We start from the raw sequence: 18,598 nt of genomic DNA on the forward strand, positions 1-18,598 counted from the left end.
AGATTGTGTGGATGTTGGATAAAGAACCTCGACTAACATCCAAACAAGTTCAAGCTGCCCTGCAGTCCGAGGGTACAACAGTGTCAACCCGTACTATCCGTCGGCGTCTGAATGAAAAGGGACTGTATGGTAGGAGACCCAGGAAGACCCCACTTCTTACCCCGAGACATAAAAAAGCCAGGCTGGAGTTTGCCAAAACTTACCTGAAAAAGCCTAAAACGTTTTGGAAGAATGTTCTCTGGTCAGATGAGACAAAAGTAGAGCTTTTTGGGCAAAGGCATCAACATAGAGTTTACAGGAGAAAAAAAGAGGCATTCAAAGAAAAGAACACGGTCCCTACAGTCAAACATGGCGGAGGTTCCCTGATGTTTTGGGGTTGCTTTGCTGCCTCTGGCACTGGACTGCTTGACCGTGTGCATGGCATTATGAAGTCAGAAGACTACCAACAAATTTTGCAGCATAATGTAGGGCCCAGTGTGAGAAAGCTGGGTCTCCCTCAGAGGTCACGGGTCTTCCAGCAGGACAATGACCCAAAACACACTTCAAAAGCACTAGAAAATGGTTTGAGAGAAAGCACTGGAGACTTCTAAGGTGGCCAGCAATGAGTCCAGACCTGAATCCCATAGAACACCTGTGGAGAGATCTAAAAATGGCAGTTTGGACAAGGCACCCTGCAAATATCAGGGACCTGGAGCAGTTTGCCAAAGAAGAATGGTCTAAAATTCCAGCAGAGCATTGTAAGAAACTCATTGATGGTTACCGGAAGCGGTTGGTTGCAGTTATTTTGGCTAAAGGTTGTGCAACCAAGTATTAGGCTGAGGGTGCCAATACTTTTGTCTGGCCCATTTTTGGAGTTTTGTATGAAATGATCAATGTTTTGCTTTTTGCTTTATTCTCTTTTGTGTTTTTTTCATTTAAGACAAATTAAATGAAGATAATAATACCAAAGAATATGTGTTTGCAATCATTTTCAGGAAGAAACCGAGTATTATCTGACAGAATTGCATGGGTGTCAATACTTTTGGCCACAACTGTAAGTGCCAGAATTGACAAATCTTATAGATGCACCTTTTCAGGGGTGGCTGAAATCTGATGTTTTTAGCTGGCGGGGGTGTGTATGTGGCAATATCCATTGCTATTATTATCAGTCCGTGGCTGCCTGCCTAGTCTTTGCTGATTATTAATCATAGGGGGACCCTAAGTCATTTTTCGGGTGGTTCCCCATTTTAATAACTAATAAAGGCTAAATATACCGCTGTGAGCTGATATTAATAGGTATTCCTCTCTTCCCAGGCTATAAATATCAGCCCCAGCCATCAGCTTTCCCTCTGCTGGTTTGGAAAATTACGCAGGAGCCCACGCTATTTTGTTCCAAAATATAATAATTTATTAATTAAATACATGTAGCTGTAATACAGCTCCACACATACTGTTCTAACTATATATATCACTGTCATCTTTATATCTATCTTTTCTATGTGTATATACTGTATGTAATCTATTCTATTCTGTCGGGTCATGCTGTGATTTTACTGTACGTGGCTGCTGAATTGCCATCTGGTAGCAATTGCATCGCATTTGGATGTAAAATAGATGCTAGTTGTGAAAAATTGGATTGTACTCACATGAAAAGCACATGACACTTGCATAACACTAGTCCTACTTTTCTGAATGGAAATCAAAATGTTTTTTTTTCTGGTGATGGATACGAGCCCTAAGGCTGGCATCACACCAGCGTATGGCATCCGATGCGAGAGCATTGGATGCAATATGCTAATGACCCTTGGCTCCTGCTCTTCTGCAAGTGGGAACTGAGTGTCATGGTATTGTGCTCCGATTCTCTCCCACTGCTGCGTAGGAGGCAGAAAAATTATTTTTTCCATCTCCTCTGCTGCCGGCGGGTGATATCCATGGGCTGTGCGTTGTCACTCACACTTATAGACGTATATGGGTGCGAGTTAGCCGTGACTTGCTGCCAAGCGCAGCGTTCTGCAATTGTTCTTGCATGCCGATTCGGCTTGAGAAAATAGTCGCTGCCCCATAGAGTAACACTGTTTTTATCTCCTAGCACTCGGCCATGTTGTACGATAGTGTGACTCTTGCCTTAGGCTTCCACTTTAGTTGACCTGGTGTAGCCATGCATTACATGAAAGAACATTGACTGGTTGCCATAGAATGTTACATTTACTTTTCTCATGAATACTTTTATATAACACAATTTATTAGAGGATGGCATCATTTTTTAATATACAAGGGCATTGGCCAATCAGTATTACGTGTGTTGAGAACGGCTAAATGTTCAGGTACTAAAATATATTTGATGCTTGTTGTAAGGTTACATATTTGGCCAAAAACGTCAACTATTGTGATATGCTGTTTTTGGAGTATCAATAAGTGCCGCTCCAGTCCTTTTCTGAGTCATGTGACGGCTATTCTGACTTGCCGGATCACACTGAGATCTGTGTAAGCCGGTAGTCACTTTTAGAATTTAAACCTATAGAGTCTCGTTTTGATGATCCATAAGCTTACACTTTAAAAGCCATTTCTGGGTTAGGAAGAGCGCAGTGTGATCCAGAAAGTCGGAATAACTGTCACATTACTCAGAAGAAGACCAAAGTGGCGCTAGTTGCTAGAGTAAATGGCGATCGGTGAGTATATTTCGGCACTTACACTACACTACAAATATTTTTATATTGGCTTAGCCACTGAAAAATGAATGGAAGTGCATCTTTAAAAAGCTAAGCAGACCGCCCGATGTAATAGTATGGGTGTAACTATTAGGCAGCCAGCCAACAATGATCACTACATACAGCGGTAACCGCTATGCCCCTTTTGATGGTACTTTTTTCTACATTTTCTACAAACAGAGATTGCATTGAAGCTTGGGACGTAGATGGTGTAAACAGGTTAAATCATCACAACATATGTCCTTGGAAAAAAGTTTTCAAAGATATATGGAAAAAACCCTGTATAAACTACAGTTAATGATATGTATGTATAGAACAGCTTTTAATTTGAATTATGTAAACTTTTAACCTAGTAGAAAGCATTCTACTAAAAATGCATAAAAATTGATTGACTAATTAGCGATAGATTAATATTTTATGGAAAGAGTTCTACACAATTAAAATGAGAGCTACGAATAGAGTCATGATGAAGAACTGTCACCCATCAGGTATGAAGAAGCAGGTAATTCTGCAGGAAAGGTGACAGCATAAATCTGGTCAAAACTTGCTATTCGTGCTTCCATCTGTTTTAATGACATTTATCTTTTTTTAACGCTGTTTTTTTCTAACCTTTCAGTGCCCAATGCAAACTGGAACTGCGGAGTATCTTCTCTTATTGGCAACACACAGAAGCCAACAGGGATTGCAGATGTGTACAGTAAATTTCGACCCGTTAAAAGGGTTTCTCCATTGAAGCATCAGCCAGAGAGTCCAAAACTCAATGAAAGTGACGATCAAAAAGAAGAAAAGGTAGAAAATGAGAAAATTGGTGAACCGGGAAAAGATGGTCTTCCTGGACATGATGATGAATTTAAGTGTAAGAGCATCGAGTCGAACGTTTTGCTTGGCGAGCTGGAACATTATGACCTTGATATGGATGAAATTTTGGATGTGCCTTACATCAAATCCAATCAGCCATTGACTCTGTTCACCAAAGTAGCATCAGAAAAAAGGACCTCAAGTATATATCCATTGTCTAAGGCTAAAAATGGTTCTATGGGCAACCTGGAGAACCTGACGCCCAATGCCACTCAGTTTTGTGTATTGTCTCCGGTTAAAAACTCGACTCAGGCTACCATCCTTGATCAGAGCAGGCATTCATCTGGGGGATTAGAGCTTTCACAGTCTAACATTCAGTGCAGCTCGGTCCATGAAGCTGAATACCATAACAAGAGCTTTCTGAATAGAGCTCTGTCTGATTCCCATGCTCAGAAGCTTGAAAAGACCATGCCTAACTGCCAGCTCCGGGCATTTCACCTGCCGGGGACAGACTCCCAACTGGATGGCATAAACGGTAATGTGAACTGGAATCACTCAGAAGGAGAAGACATGAAAAAAATCAAGAGCATTTTGAATATTGTGAAAGAAGGACAGATATCCTTACTGGTAAGTACATAGCAGATCTATTAGACCAAGACAGGTCGGCCATTTATTTCCTCACGTACGGAGCTGTATTTCGGTCACTGCATTCTGCATAGTGATGGTAATGAATGCTTATACAACACAGGACAATGCTGCTTTGCCATGAACTTTCTTGATGTATAACTGAATGTATATGCCCAGTCTATTTAGCCGAAGAAAAGAATTGGAAGAATTTGGGTACATCGCTCGCTTTACAATGTGTTAACTCTTTAATTTGTCGTCAAGCCCTGCAGCTCAGCCTGGTCCCAATCAGCTTTTTGTCACTGCCTCACCGTGGGAACACTCTCTTGCCTTCATTAGTATTCTGCAGTTTTCTTTGCCAGCTTTTCTTAGCAACCATTCACAGACAGGAGCTGAACACAAAGTCTGAAATGTCCCGCGGCCCATGCAAAGCGTTACATTAGCATCTGCTGTGGTGACAATCGAAAGTTACCAAAGAAACAGAGGGCTGAAAACTCCGCTGTAATGAGCAGATTTACACCATTACTGAACGAGGTCGTTAGTGATAAAGTTGCTGGTTAGTTGTATAGAAAATGTGACTTATGCTTCTAATAAGGAGATGATGGTTCTTGTAGTTCTACCAAAACTGCACATGCACAGTGACGTGTTTCTTAAGTGAAAGGGCACATGTGTTCCAGAGACTTCGGCAACTGACAGTCCATCCATACATCTCTATAGGGTTATTTCCTGCAGCACAGGCAAGGATTTTTGCCAATCCCACGGGAACACTGATTGTGTATTCACCCAGCCATAAACTTGGTTGTAATCGAGGTAAACCATGTGAAAATATGTGGATGTAATGTGGATCAAAAGTATGGCGGTGTGAGTGGGTTCTGATACAGAAGAATAAAGGTGTGACTGCAGGTTGCTGAAATCAGTAGGACCAAAGTCAAGATGGGAATCCAGCAATCCCAGAAAAAAAAATGTGAAAAGTCATACTTATTCCAAAATCTTTAAAAACATGTTGCAAAAAAATAGAAAAGTGATTAAAATCACGTGGATTACGTCTTTTTGAACCACATTGGTTCTTAATCATTATAGAGCTGATAAGAATACATTTTTCCTATTTATAGAACTATGGTCACACCACGTTTGAGGGAATCCGTTAAATGGAACCTGTCAGATGATTCATGCTGCGCCAACCACTGACAGCATAGACGAAGACCAAAGTATTGCCGGGAACAAGGTGACTAGTCCAAAAGGCAGGACACCATTGGCTTCTCCCCTCCCTCCCGGCAACAGTGGCAGGTCTCTTACTGTATATATGTATTAGGAAATCTGCAGGCACGATGAGCAGGTGGGGAGAAGCTGGCCAAAACCTGCCTCTTGGATTAGTCACCTTGGCCCTGTTGTAAATTATGCTCTTCTCTGAAATGTGCAGTGTTTCAGAGAAAACTTTGATATTCATAATGCAGTAGTTTCTGGTTTTATGGGGGTTTTTTTCAAGTTTATTTGTAGTATTTATATGGCATCTTTTAAAATGTTTAATTACCTTTTTTTAATATTGTGGGGTGTTTTGAAACTTTCTTTTTTTAAGTTCTATTGAAAACCTTATGGATAACAAGAACTGAAAATTAATAATAAATTATTATTATAATAATAATAATAATAATAAATTTTATTTCTATAGCGCCAACATATTCTGCAGCACTTTACATTTCAGAGGGGACTTGTACAGACAATAAACATTACAGCATAACAATAATCACATAGATCATAACAGATAACAAGGGGAATGAGGGCCCTGCTCGCAAGCTTACAATCTATGATGAAAAATGTAGACACGAAATTTGGGTGGTAACAATTGCCCTGATTGTATGGACCAGCCATAATGTTAAGTGTGTAACAGTACAGACACAGAGGGCTAATAGATGCATAAAGCATGTGGGAACATGATGCGGGGAACCTGGTTATGGTAAAACTTTTGACTGTGCCACACAGGGATAGATTAGGTTAATGTGTTGAGGCGGAAGGCCAGTCTGAATAAATGCGTTTTCAGGGCACGCTTAAAATTGTAGGGATTGGGGACTAATCGTATTGACCTGGGAAGTGCATTCCAAAGAATTGGCGCAGCACGTGTATAGTCTTGGAGACGGGAGTGGGAGGTTCTGATTATTGAGGATGCTAACCTCAGGTCATCAGTAGAACGGAGGGCGCGGGTAGGGTGGTATACTGAAACAAGGGAAGAGATATAGGGTGGTGCTGAGCCATGGAGAGCTTTGTGGGTGAGGATAATAAGTTTGTACTGGATTCTGGAGTGGATGGGTAGCCAGTGTAATGACTGGCACAAGGTAGAGGCATCGGTGTAACGATTGGCGAGGAATATGATCCTGGCTGCAGCATTCAAGACAGATTGGAGGGGGGAGAGTTTGGTAAGAGGGAGACTAATTAGAAGAGAATTACAATAGTCGAGACGAGAATGAATAAGAGAAACAGTAAGAGTTTTTGCTTAGTCAAAAGTAAGAAAAGGTCGAATTCTAGAAATGTTTTTGAGGTGCAGATAACAAGAGCGAGCCAGTGATCGGATGTGGGGGGAAAGCTCGGAGTCAAGTATGACCCCAAGACACTGGGCATGTTGCTGAGGAGTAATAGTGGAACCACACACGGAAATGGCAATGTCGGGTATAGGTACATTAGTAGCGGGAGGAAACACATGGAGTTCAGTCTTTGACAGGTTCAGTTTCAGATATAGTGAGGACGTGATGTTAGGCACAGCGTTTAGACAATCGCTGGTGTTTTCTAGAAAGGCAGGCGTGGTATCAGGAGAAGAAACGTATAATTGGGTGTCATCAGCATATAGATGGTACTGGAAATCAAATCTACTGATTGTTTGACCAATAGGAGCAGTGTACAAAGAGAAGAGGAGGAGGCCTAGAACCGATCCTTGAGGAACCCCAACAGTAAGTGAAAGATGAGAGGAGGAGGAAGCAGCAAAAGATACAGTAATGGAGCGGTTAGAGAGGTAGGAGGAGAACCAGGAGAGAACAGTGTCCTTGAGGCCAATGGAACGGAGCATAGTGAGGAAGAGCTGATGATCCACAGTGTCGAATGCTGCAGAGAGATCCAAGAGAATTAGCATGGAGTAATGACCATTTGATTTAGCTGTTAGTAGATCATTAGAGACTTTAGTGAGGGCAGTTTCAGTAGAGTGTAAAGAGCAGAAACCGGATTGGAGAGGGTCGAGAAGAGCGTTATCAGAGAGATAGCGGATCAGACGGGAGTGGACCAGGCGTTCCAGGAGTTTAGAGATGAAGGAAAGATTAGAGACAGGTCTATAGTTGGGTTGAGTAGAGAATGAAAAGTGTCAAAGAGACGTTTAGGGTTATTGGACAGTGAGGTGATGAGGGTTTTGAAATAGGTTTGTTTTGAGAGGTGAAGGGCAGTGTTGTATGTGCTAAGCATAAACTTATAATGGCTGAAATCTTCGTGTAGATTGGATTTTCTCCACAGACGTTCAGCGCACCTGGGGCACAGCTGCAGGAAAAGTGTTTGCAGGTTGTGCCAAGGTTGTCGCAGTCTGTGTTGTGGTGTTATATGTATAGGAGGTGCAAATTCATCCAGGGCACTTTGAAGTGTTTCATTGTAATGCTTCAATGCAGGATCAGGACATGAGAGGGAGGAGATAGGGGCCAATGAAGACTGCAAGTTCTTCATAAGTTTGTGGGTGTTAATGGCCTTTATGTTTCTATAAGTATGGACAGTGGGGGTGACCTGAGCGGCCTGGTAGTTCTTGATAGAGAATGAAAGAAGGTTGTGGTCAGAGAGTGGGAGAGGGGAGTTTGCAAAATCATCCACTGCACAAAGCCGAGAGAAGACCAAGTTGAGGGAGTTTCCGTCTTCATGCGTTGGAGAATTAGTAAGCTGCGAAAGGCCAAATGAGGAGGTCAGAGATAAAAGGTGAGTAGCAGATGGTGAGGGGGAAGAGCAATGGGGATGTTGAAATCGCCCATGATGAGAGTTGGGATGTCACAGGAGAGAAAATGTGGAAGCCAAGTGACAAAATGATCAAGGAACTGATGGGAGGGACCGGGAGGACGATATACCACCGCCACTCGCAATGGGAAGGGGGTGTAGAGTCTGACAGCATGGACCTCAAAAGAAGGGAAGACAAGTGAGGGTAGTTGAGGGATAACCTGAAAGGTACATTTTGGTGATAGGAGCAGACCAACGCCTCCACCTGCTCTATTGTCTGATCTTGGGGTATGAGAGAAGTGTAGTACACCATATGAAAGAGCAGCAGCAGCAGTAGTGTCTGACTTCTGGATACAGGTTTCAGTAAGAGCCAGAAGGTTAAGAGAACAGTTCCTGCTTTTTTGCTAAAACGCTACTGACCCCCAAAAGCCCCATGGCTAAAGACTGTGTATGTAAATATTTTGTACAGAATTTAAGTCCAGGTTTTCAGCTTTTAGCCCCCTCCCACCTCGCACCCTCAAAAAAAGTAAAACAAAAAAAAAGCAAAATATGTTGTCTGTCAAAGTGGCTTCAACATGGTGTGTATAGAAGCTAACAGCTGTTTTCTTAGTGTTCGTCCACGCTCAGACAGTCCTAATATTCAGAATAGTGGATGTTGCGATTTTTCCACACCGGCCATCAATCTATGTGGGAAAGGGCCCGTGTGCACTAGCACTTTGGTTATGATTGTGTTTTTTCTTTTGTGTGCTGGTCATGTGTAGTACGGACCACACACAGCAGCACACAGACTGAAAACACGCTCGTCTGAATGGGCCTTTATTTAAACAATTATCTTCCATTATATATTAGTTACATTAAAGTATATATTAAAGTAGATCTGTCACCAGATTTTTCAATTCAAGCAGCATATATTTTTTCATAGATCTTAGATCTGTTGGCTCGTGTACAAGAATGTAGTAATGTCTGCTGTTTGTATTATGAAATCGAGTGACCGATCCTCCTACTGATGGTTTAGCTGATCCTTTTTTTTGTGCTTCACCAAATATTTATTGGAATTATTTTAGAAGGACACTAAGATGAAATGTCTATTGGACTGTAGTAGTAGTGGCGTCTACAGCACCTATGTAGAGGCTCACACCGGAGTTTGCATATGTTCCCAGTAACTAGGTAGCATGTTATGAAGATTTCTGTAATCTTTTTTAGGATTGTATTCATTTAAATATAAGCTTGGAATGAGCTCTAACGAAAAAGGATTCACATTATCCGTCCCGGATAACTGTTTAGATGTGTGAAAACTAGAGATTAACTACAAACTGTGTTCTGTAAAGTTGATCAAGTCCTTGGAGATTTTAATGATGATTTGGATTATCGTCAATGTATAAGGGCTCTTTCGCATGCCAGTGTGTCCGCTGCATGTGGTGACCGTTTTCTCTTGTACCGGAGACACTGAATTTAGCAGGGAGAAATGCAAGATTCTACATCAGGGCAAGAAAAACGAAAATTACAGCAGCAAAAAAGGCAAACACAGTTCTAAGATCTATTAAGAGAGGCATAGAGTCTAGATCACGTTAAGTAATTATGCCCTTCTACTCCCCTTGGTCAGACCTCATCTGGAATACTGTGTCCAGTTCTGGGCACCACATTTTGAAAAAAGACATTGAAAAACTGGAGCAAGGTCAGAGAAGAGCTACCAGGATGGTGAGCGGACTGCAAAATATGCCCTACAATGAACTTTTAAAAAATCTGGGAATGTTTAGCTTGCAAATGATAAGGCCAGGAGGACACGTTCCGTATATTCGGACTACAAGATGCACCGGACCATAAGACGCACCCCTACTTTTCGGGTTGAAAATATCAGAAAAAAGATTTTTATGAGATGGGGGTTGTCTTACTGTCCAAATTTAAGGTATCTTACCTAAGGGCCGGTGATGGTACAGCGGGGTCACAGGAGGCATGGTCCCTTTCTCAGGAAGCCAGCGGTGGCAGAAGTGGGGCAATGCTGCAGTCCCGGGGTACGATGCTGCAGGTCCAATGTCAGCGGTGATGCAGAGCACTGGAGCAGGGTCCCTTCCTCAGGATACCGGCGGCAGGAATGTGTCCATGCTGCTGTCCGGTGTCCACGTTGCTGTCCGATGTCCACAGCGAGCGCATCACCATTTTCCCTGCGGCCATCTTCTTGAAGCCGTGGGCCGCCGGAGGCTTCAGGAAAATGGACACAGGAGGCCGCGCGTGTACAGATTGAGATCTCGGCAGCCATTTTCCTGAAGCCAATTGCTGCCGAGATTTTAATCTGCGCACACGCGGCCTCCAGCGGCCATTTTCCTGAATCCGGCGGCCCACAGCTTCAGGAAGATGGCAGCAGGGAAACCGGTGATGCACTCGCCGTGGACACCGGACAGCAGCGTGGACACATTTCTGCCGCCGGCATCCTGAGGACGGGACTTTGCTCAGGTGCACTCCACACTGCTCAACGCCGCAGCATCGCCACATCTCTGCCGCCACCGGTTCTGCCGCCCCAACCCCCAAGTAAGCCTGCATTTGCACCATAAGACGCACCCCCCATTTTCCTCCCAATTTTTTTTGGAAAAAATGCATCTTATGGTGGGAAAAATACGGTAATAGCTGTCTACAAATATCTCAAGGGATGTCAGTGTAGAAGGATCATTCTTATTCTAATTTGCACATGGAAGCACAAGAAGAAATGGGATGAAACTGAAAGGGAGAAGATACAGATTAGATATTAGATAAAACTTTTTGACAGTGAGAGTGATCAATGAGTGGAACAGGCTGCCACGAGAAATGGTGAGTTCTCCTTCAATGAAAGTCTTCAAACAGAGGCTGGGTCAGGAATTGAAGAGGGGTTGATAACTGCAGGTACAAGAGACTAACTGTTTCTACATAGAGCAGAGAAAAGAGAAGAATTAGATGGGTAGAAAGGCAAAATGAACAATTGTATGTACACAATGCTATATAATGTGATGAATGCAATATATTAGGAGGATAAAAAGTTTAATGGGAGTACTTCATTAAATACAGATGACCTTGATATGCGCCTACATAACATGTGCTAAAAAGACACATTTCCATGTAAAGTTTATGGCCATGCTTCTGAACGTTAGTAGATTCTGACATAAAAGGCCTGTTTCACACTTCAGTTTTTCCTGTCAGTCCGAATCCGCCAAAATAGCGGAAAACGGATCCGCAGGCGGACTGACAGGAACGGGTGGCATCGGATCGGCGGATGTACGGTCCGCCGAAGTTGAAAAATTAAAGGAACCGCGCCTGTGGAAAAACAAAAGTAAAAATACCGGCGATGTAGCGCTGTCCGGGAGCAGGCATGGTGACGCGGGAGCTGTGGGCACGGCGGGATCAGCAGCGGTGAAATAGCGGGAGCAGCAGCGGTGGTCGCGGCATCAGTAGGTGCGCTGTCGTGGAGAAGGTGCCGTAAAGGAGCGGCGATGTGTAAGAGTATGTCGTGGAGGAGGGAGGGAGAGAGAGAGAGAGAGAGAATTTTATCCAGCAGACAGACAGAAATGCGGGTTAATTTAGTAAATAGCGGATCCGGAGAACAAAATAACGTTACATGCTCCGTCCGGGCCGCTGAGTGGACGCCAAAATCTTGGCGGATCCGTACAAAAGCGGATCCAACGGACGACCATCCGTCAAGATCCGCCGATAATGCAAGTCTATGAGGAAAAAAACGGATCCGCCAAGAAAAAAAATTTTTTTTTCAAATCGGCGGATCTTGACTGATGGTCACAAACGGAAGTGTGAAACAGGCCTAAGAAGACGGTTGTGGGTATAAAGCCTAGTGAGTTATAATCTGATAACTCATGATATTGCCAACTGTCTATAGCAATAACAGTTATGGATCATAGGTACATCAACTATTGGGAAAATATGAAAATTGTATCACCCAAAGGGAGTTTAGAATACTGTAGGGTTTTATAGTGATTGGGGTTTAGTTTCTTGAACTCTTGTGGTCCGGATGCTCCCGTCACAAACACTTGTGCTAAATGTACTCATCTCGTGGCTAGGTGAATGTGTCATTTCAATCTTATACCAGTATAATCATATGAATAGCATAATCATATCAGTAGTTTTCAGTGCATAAAGACAAAAATTATATGGATTGTACTTTTTTCTCTTCTATTTTCTCATAATAATGTGCTTTATGTTATGTTATATTCTAATGCTTATCTCTTTATGTAGTGAGTACTGTGAAGGTGGTAAAATTGTTGAGTAGCATGAGGTGATGATGTAAAATCCGTGAACCAGAACTGAAGACTAATACTCAGCTTGGCACCACATGGGCATCCTATAATTCTTTACTATGCAATTTTCATTATTAGAGACTTTGCTAGAATGAGAACATGACTTTGGAAAAAGATGAGTCCCTAGGCACATTCCAGGTATTTTATAACTCCTTATGTGCAATCAAATATCATCTCGGTTATTCAGCTGGTATGTTTTTCTTTAAAATATGATAAAGAAGTAACAGCGGTTAGCCAGACGGAGCATTATATATTTTACAAATGAGCCATGATCCTGTCTGTACCCAGTCGTTCTGCGTTTGCTTCACAATCGTTTGACTGAGAACATTTTCTACATCGCCATTTGATTAGACATAATCTTTTCTCCAGAGATTAGTGAAAATAACCAGTCTCTTCTTAAAATGTTATTCCTTTTGTCCCAGGCCGGCTCCAGAGTTCTGGCATGCTTGTGGTTACTTGTCACAGTATAATTCAGCCGTAGACAAGAACATTTCCAAAGAGCTTTAGCCAGATCATCATTCTTGGTTTATGAGGAGACTTATATAATTACAGGGACAGTTATAACCGCATGGCCAAAAATTAAAAACTGGTCACTGCAACTTCAGTCTAACGTGTACCTATTGACTCACTTTTTTATCTAAAGACCTCCTAAATTATATGATGGTCAATTATTTCACAAAATCTTCAACGGGTCGAAGCTTCCTTCCCATTTTTCTATTCACATAACCATAGTAATATGTCATAAAATTTTAGCTGCCTAAACCTCCTAGTGAGAGCTTACCAATTTATGTTTAGTATGCATAGAATTTTGGACTTACCGTGTTTAGATAAGAAAACTATTAAGACAATCACTGTAGTTTAAAATATTAACAGTACTCACCTGTTACATCCTCTGTCGTTCCAACGCCACGCCTCCAATGGTTCTGTTGGTTAAATTTGTTGCCTACATGCTCATAACCGATCCAACCAATCACTGTACTCAGCTGTTTTGTGACACTCATACAGATGTAACCACTGAGGACATCGATTGTCTGCTGTGGTCATCAACCATTGAGGGCATCGATTGTCTGCTGTGGTCATCTGGATACCATTTCCATGTAAAATATTATATATACTACTCACAAAAAGTTAAGGATATTTGGCTTTCGCGTGAAATTTCAGGATGATCCTAAAATGCACTCTAACATTTCAGGTGAACTTAATGTGAAGGTCTCTTAACTTTTGAATATACATGTCCAACTGTTTCAGTACTTTTTGCGCAATTTGCTGTTTTCTCACATAGAGCATAATGGCAAAATTCATAATTAATGTTTGATTGATGAATCGCCCAATAAATTTCGAGGTTCAATTAGAATTGATATTAAGCAATCCTCCACATCATGCTGTTGACATTTTTACACCATGAGACCAAGACGACAATTGATCAACAGTACCTGTCCATTGCGAGTCTTCAAGCAGGATGTTCTTTGGCGGAAGTGGCCACTGAGCTTAGAGTGTCATAGAATGTCATCAGCAGGTTGTAATGGAGATATAGAGAGACTGGAAGAGTCACAGAAACGTACAGAAGTGGATGTCCTTTGGCCACATCCCACACTTATGACCGCTTCATTGTGAACAGTGCCCTTTGTAATGGTTGATGAATGCCACACAACTCCAGGCATATTTAAGAGAGGTGAGAGGCAACCAATTGTCACATCAAACCATTTGGAACCATTTACATCAGTGTGGTCTGCGTGCTTGATGACCTGCAAGGGTACCTGGCCACACCACTATTCACAGGCTTCATCCATGGCTGGACTGGCCATTTGGCAATTCTGGCAAATGCCAGAAGGGCCTGTCTGGTAGTGGGCCACCTTGTCTGCTACTTTGCTAGCAGAATTGGTATTCTAAATACATCCATATTGTTAAGAGTTGTGATGGAGCACAAAGTCGCTGACTCCGTCACTTACCCCAGCAGACCACGGGTATCATTAGAAATATTGTCTTGTAATAAATCTTGCTTTCTTCCATCCAGGGTAATATTAGTAATATATCCAATCTGATGCTTGGGGACAGCGACAGCATGGGCCTGTGTGATTTCAAATGCCAGGGCTGAATTTCAGCCCCAGTCTGTACCTGGCTTCATCTATGCTGGACAAGGGACCAGTGGGCCTCAGTGCTGTTCAGTGATGAAAGTTAGTTCACACTGAGCAGAAATGATGGCCGCTAACTATGTTGGAGGCCTCAAGGAGAGCGCTATGCACCAGCCACTATTATCACCAAACAAACAACCTTTTGATGGTGGTGGTGTTACAGTGTGGGCAGATCTGTCTAGTCAATACAGAACTGCCCTACTCTTTGTGAATGGTACTGTGACAAGACCCTGTTACTTGAATAACATGGTTAATCCAGTCATTGTGCCTCTGCATGAACAATTCAGGCCTAATTTCATCTCCATGTATGAAAATGCTCCAGCTCATCAAGGTCGCTTCATTAGGGAATGGCTGCTGGAGACTGGGGGATCTCAAATGAAGTGGCCTTCACTTTCTGCAAACCTGAACCCCATAGAAAACTATAGTTTGGTCTCTGAATCTGAATTTGCCATATTTGTGCCATATTGCTACCCCATTCTTGCCAAATGTATGTTTGATGATTGGTTCCGAACATATTCGGTAATTTCTACAACCATTAACTCTAATGAAGTTCGGCTGTGTTCGACGAATATTGCAAAGACAAAATTACTCAATCCCAAAACTGCCACAAACTAACAATATATTAAGCTCCCATATCTAACAATGAAAACGTTAGATCCTGCTATTATTAAAGCCAAGACCAAACAGAGCATTTCAATAGTACAAAATCTCTTTTATTGATTCATATATAAAAGTTAAAAAAGACTTTCATGTTTACAAAAAAGGTACAAGAAAAGAAGAACACACAACTCCCACTAGCATAGGATTTGCTGCATGGCACTGGACCCTATGACTAACCATCATGAAAAATACAACAAGAAGGCTCTTTAGACTTGCAGGTATATGCTGGCAAAACTGACTAAATAATGTATCTACTCTCACCAATAAAACATGCTGAAGAGGCGAGGAAGCTGGGCGAAATGTACGCGTCGGGGCAGAAGGACGGGGCTCTCACGGGATACACTCTGAACGCTGCTAGGATCCAGGTAATGGCCTCTGTAGCTCTAGCATGAATTGGGTTTAAAAGGTATTTATCGTATAGACTGTTGTGGTTAGCAATCTTTACCAAGATGCGGCTTATTTAACCCCTTATTTTGGGAGATGTGGATTTATAATGTTGGCTGCTATTAATCGGTGGTGTCATGATCTGAATTTGATCTGACAGTTTTAAATTGCACAGGGTGAACCTTTTTTACTTTGGCAAGTCCCAAGTGACTTGACTGTCCCCGGTGGTGGTTAGTGGTATCGCACTTTAGGTTTAATGTGCACGTAATTATGAATCAGGTGTGGGGCTCTATAAGTAAGTCTCAGTGTGTGCAATCACTGCTGGTGATATTGATTCATTCATTGATTGATTCTGAGTTGGTGAGAGCCTGGTGGAAGGATGGAGCTGAGGAGGAGTCCTGCGCAGCTTAGCCAGGGGGGACGTGTGTCAGTGATGGTGTCTGCAGGAATTGCTGGCATGGCGTGGAGGAGTCGCAGTGTTGGTGTCGGCAGGAAGTGTCTGCATGGACTGGTGGAGTGGCGACTATGGAGAGTAGCACTCACCATGTGGGACTTGGCTGCTGAGCTGGACTCAAGCATGCTTGACTTCGTGGCAGAAGCTGAACTCATCTTTGGGACTCTGTTACTAAGCAGCAGCAACTGGTGGTGGACTCTGCTCCAAGGCTGCACTATGGTGAAGGATCCTGTTATGGTGAAGGATCCGGGTGGAGGAGAAGACGCACGCAGGTGGAGGGCTCTGTTGCAGGAGCATAAGCACAGAGCATAAAGCTAAGTGGTGTCCCCCTGTATTGTCTCTTTCCCTCATGTGTGTCTCTAGTGCAGTGGTGGGATTAGTCTCCGCACCGCCCAATTCCCTAGTGAGGGTTTAGGGTCAGGGCGAGCAAGGGTTTAAGGTTCGCGTGCGGCGACAGGTGCGGAGCCTGTATAGGGAATGTGAGGAGTGCAGGGACACTGGCTCAGTGGAGTGCAGGAGGTCTCCATGTCCCCATTCCCTATCGCAGGGCCCACCATTGTTAATGTTTCCCAGGTCCCCCCTTATTATTTAAATTCGCCACTGGAGGCGCTGTATCCAGGGTCACGTGTGTTATGGGTTCACCTTGCGGTAACATCTGTGTCCAGACACACGTGACAGGTGGTTGCTTTTAGCCTGCATAGCAGTAGTAGTGACTGGCACCTCTTCAGCATGTTTTATTGGTGACAGTAGATACATTATTTAGTCAGTTTTGCCAGCATATACCTGCAAGTCTAAAGAGCCTTCTTGTTGTATTTTTCATGATGGTTAGTCATAGGGTCCAGTTCCGTGCAGCAAATCCTATGCTAGTGGGAGTTGTGTGTTCTTCTTTTCTTGTACCTTTTTTGTAAACATGAAAGTCTTTTTTTTAACTTTTATATATGAATCAATAAAACAGATTTTGTACTATTGAAATGCTCTGTTTGGTCTTGGCTTTAATAATAGCAAGATTTAATATTTTCACTATATAAATTACTGTAGATTACAGTGTCGGTTGAACCTGCTGATTTTAGCTAGATTGGACACCCATTTGATGTTTATGCACGACTCCCACCCACTGGCGGACAGAGACCGAAAAGGGCCCCTGTGCAAGAACATGAGCTCTCTGCACTCCAATAGCTTATCATAATGCACAATTCCACCTGTTTTGCAGATGGAAATGGGTTCCCTTACCTCTTGGGCCACTGTGAGGTCGCACAGGTTACACCAATGATATGTCCGCCCCTGCTCCCACCTCTCCCTCTATGGTAAGGTTTGGAGCAGAGAAGGAATGGCAGTGAGATATCGGTGGCTTGATACTTTTGAATTACCATCTAATGTACTGTACACGGTCAACCTGAGGTTGTTTTACTCTTTGTCCTCCCCATATGTCTGTCTCCAGAAACTGCCAATGTGATGACATTAAGCCTTATCCCCTGTGTTACATGTGTCTGTCTCTCTTCTCTTTTCTGTCCTTCATGGGTTCATGGCGTCCAGAAGATTATTACTCCAGCAGTTCTCGGATCCAGAATTGACTGATCATTTATTTCACATATTCTTTGCTTGTCAGAAGTGGTGATTTATTTCAGACATGTTGTAATTCTCAGTCTATGAACTCACAGCATGAGGTGCTATTTTTTTCATGTGTGATACCATTGTAGCATTTCTCATAACTAGACATTAATGTTTATGAATTCCTCTATACATTTCTTGGTATATAGCTGGAGTTTTCCCACACTTTTGCCCCCAAGGGGACTTTCATTCAGCCTTCACTAGCGAAAGGTTTGATTATTGAAGACGAATTCAGACTCACCAGTGACATTTATTGCACTTTTTTGTGTTTGGTCTGCTAAGAGAAAGTTATATGACGAGATAAAATAGAACATTGACCACTGTCGAAATACTCTTAAAGGGGTTGTCTTCTACGTGAACAACCACTTCTTAAATGCTATATTCCTCTTGTAAAATAAAAACATTATATACTCACCTCCCCCCTCTGGCGGGCGCTATTGAGCTTCTGTTCTCCCTTTGGATTAAACTCACATGTCTGTGAGCCCTTCAGCCGCTAATTGGCAGTGTTCATGTGGCATAACCATGTAATGCGAGCCTCAGGAGACCCAGTTCTGACATGGCTGGAATAGTGCTGGTACAGAAGGAGAGTACGTGGTGTTTTTATTTTACAAAGGGGAATATAGTAATTAAGAATGAGTTGTCCGAGGAGTGGACACCCCTTTTAAGCACCAAATTTGATTTCTTTCTAGGGTAACATATTACCACCTCCTACTTCTGAAATATAGAGTACTTTAAGTAGACAAAGAGCTCAGTGCATGGTTGTAGTGGGGCAGAACATGCCGCTGCCATGAGGAATAAAGCTCATTTCCTCCTGGCGGCAGGGCTCTCAGGGCAGGCAGCTTCGAAACACTATTAACCTGCTGATTACCCTCATATCTGCAGATTAATGGCATTTTTTACATGGCAGGTTCCCTTTAAGGTGATAAAGCCAGCCCCAGAGGAGTCTTGTAGGAGATTTTCATTTCTCATTGAAAACACATATACACATTCAGGTGAACTGAGTGTACATGTATAAGACTGAATGAT

General features: G+C 42.7%; 1 protein-coding gene across 3 annotated transcripts in view; it reads left to right on the forward strand.

Annotated features, from left to right (window-relative positions):
• Window positions 1-18,598, forward strand: part of SNCAIP (synuclein alpha interacting protein) — a 320,769-nt gene that overhangs the window by 237,510 nt on the left and 64,661 nt on the right. For all 3 annotated transcript variants that reach the window (XM_073556172.1, XM_073556094.1, XM_073556231.1), the window contains one exon: window positions 3,304-4,112. In XM_073556172.1, the coding sequence (XP_073412273.1) occupies window positions 3,304-4,112 (809 nt within the window). The remainder of the gene's footprint in view (window positions 1-3,303; window positions 4,113-18,598) is intronic.

The sequence above is a fragment of the Dendrobates tinctorius genome, unplaced genomic scaffold (genome assembly GCF_039654945.1).
Source record: "Dendrobates tinctorius isolate UK_male_01 unplaced genomic scaffold, ASM3965494v1 ptg000003l, whole genome shotgun sequence".
NCBI classification, from domain to species: Eukaryota; Metazoa; Chordata; class Amphibia; order Anura; family Dendrobatidae; genus Dendrobates; species Dendrobates tinctorius.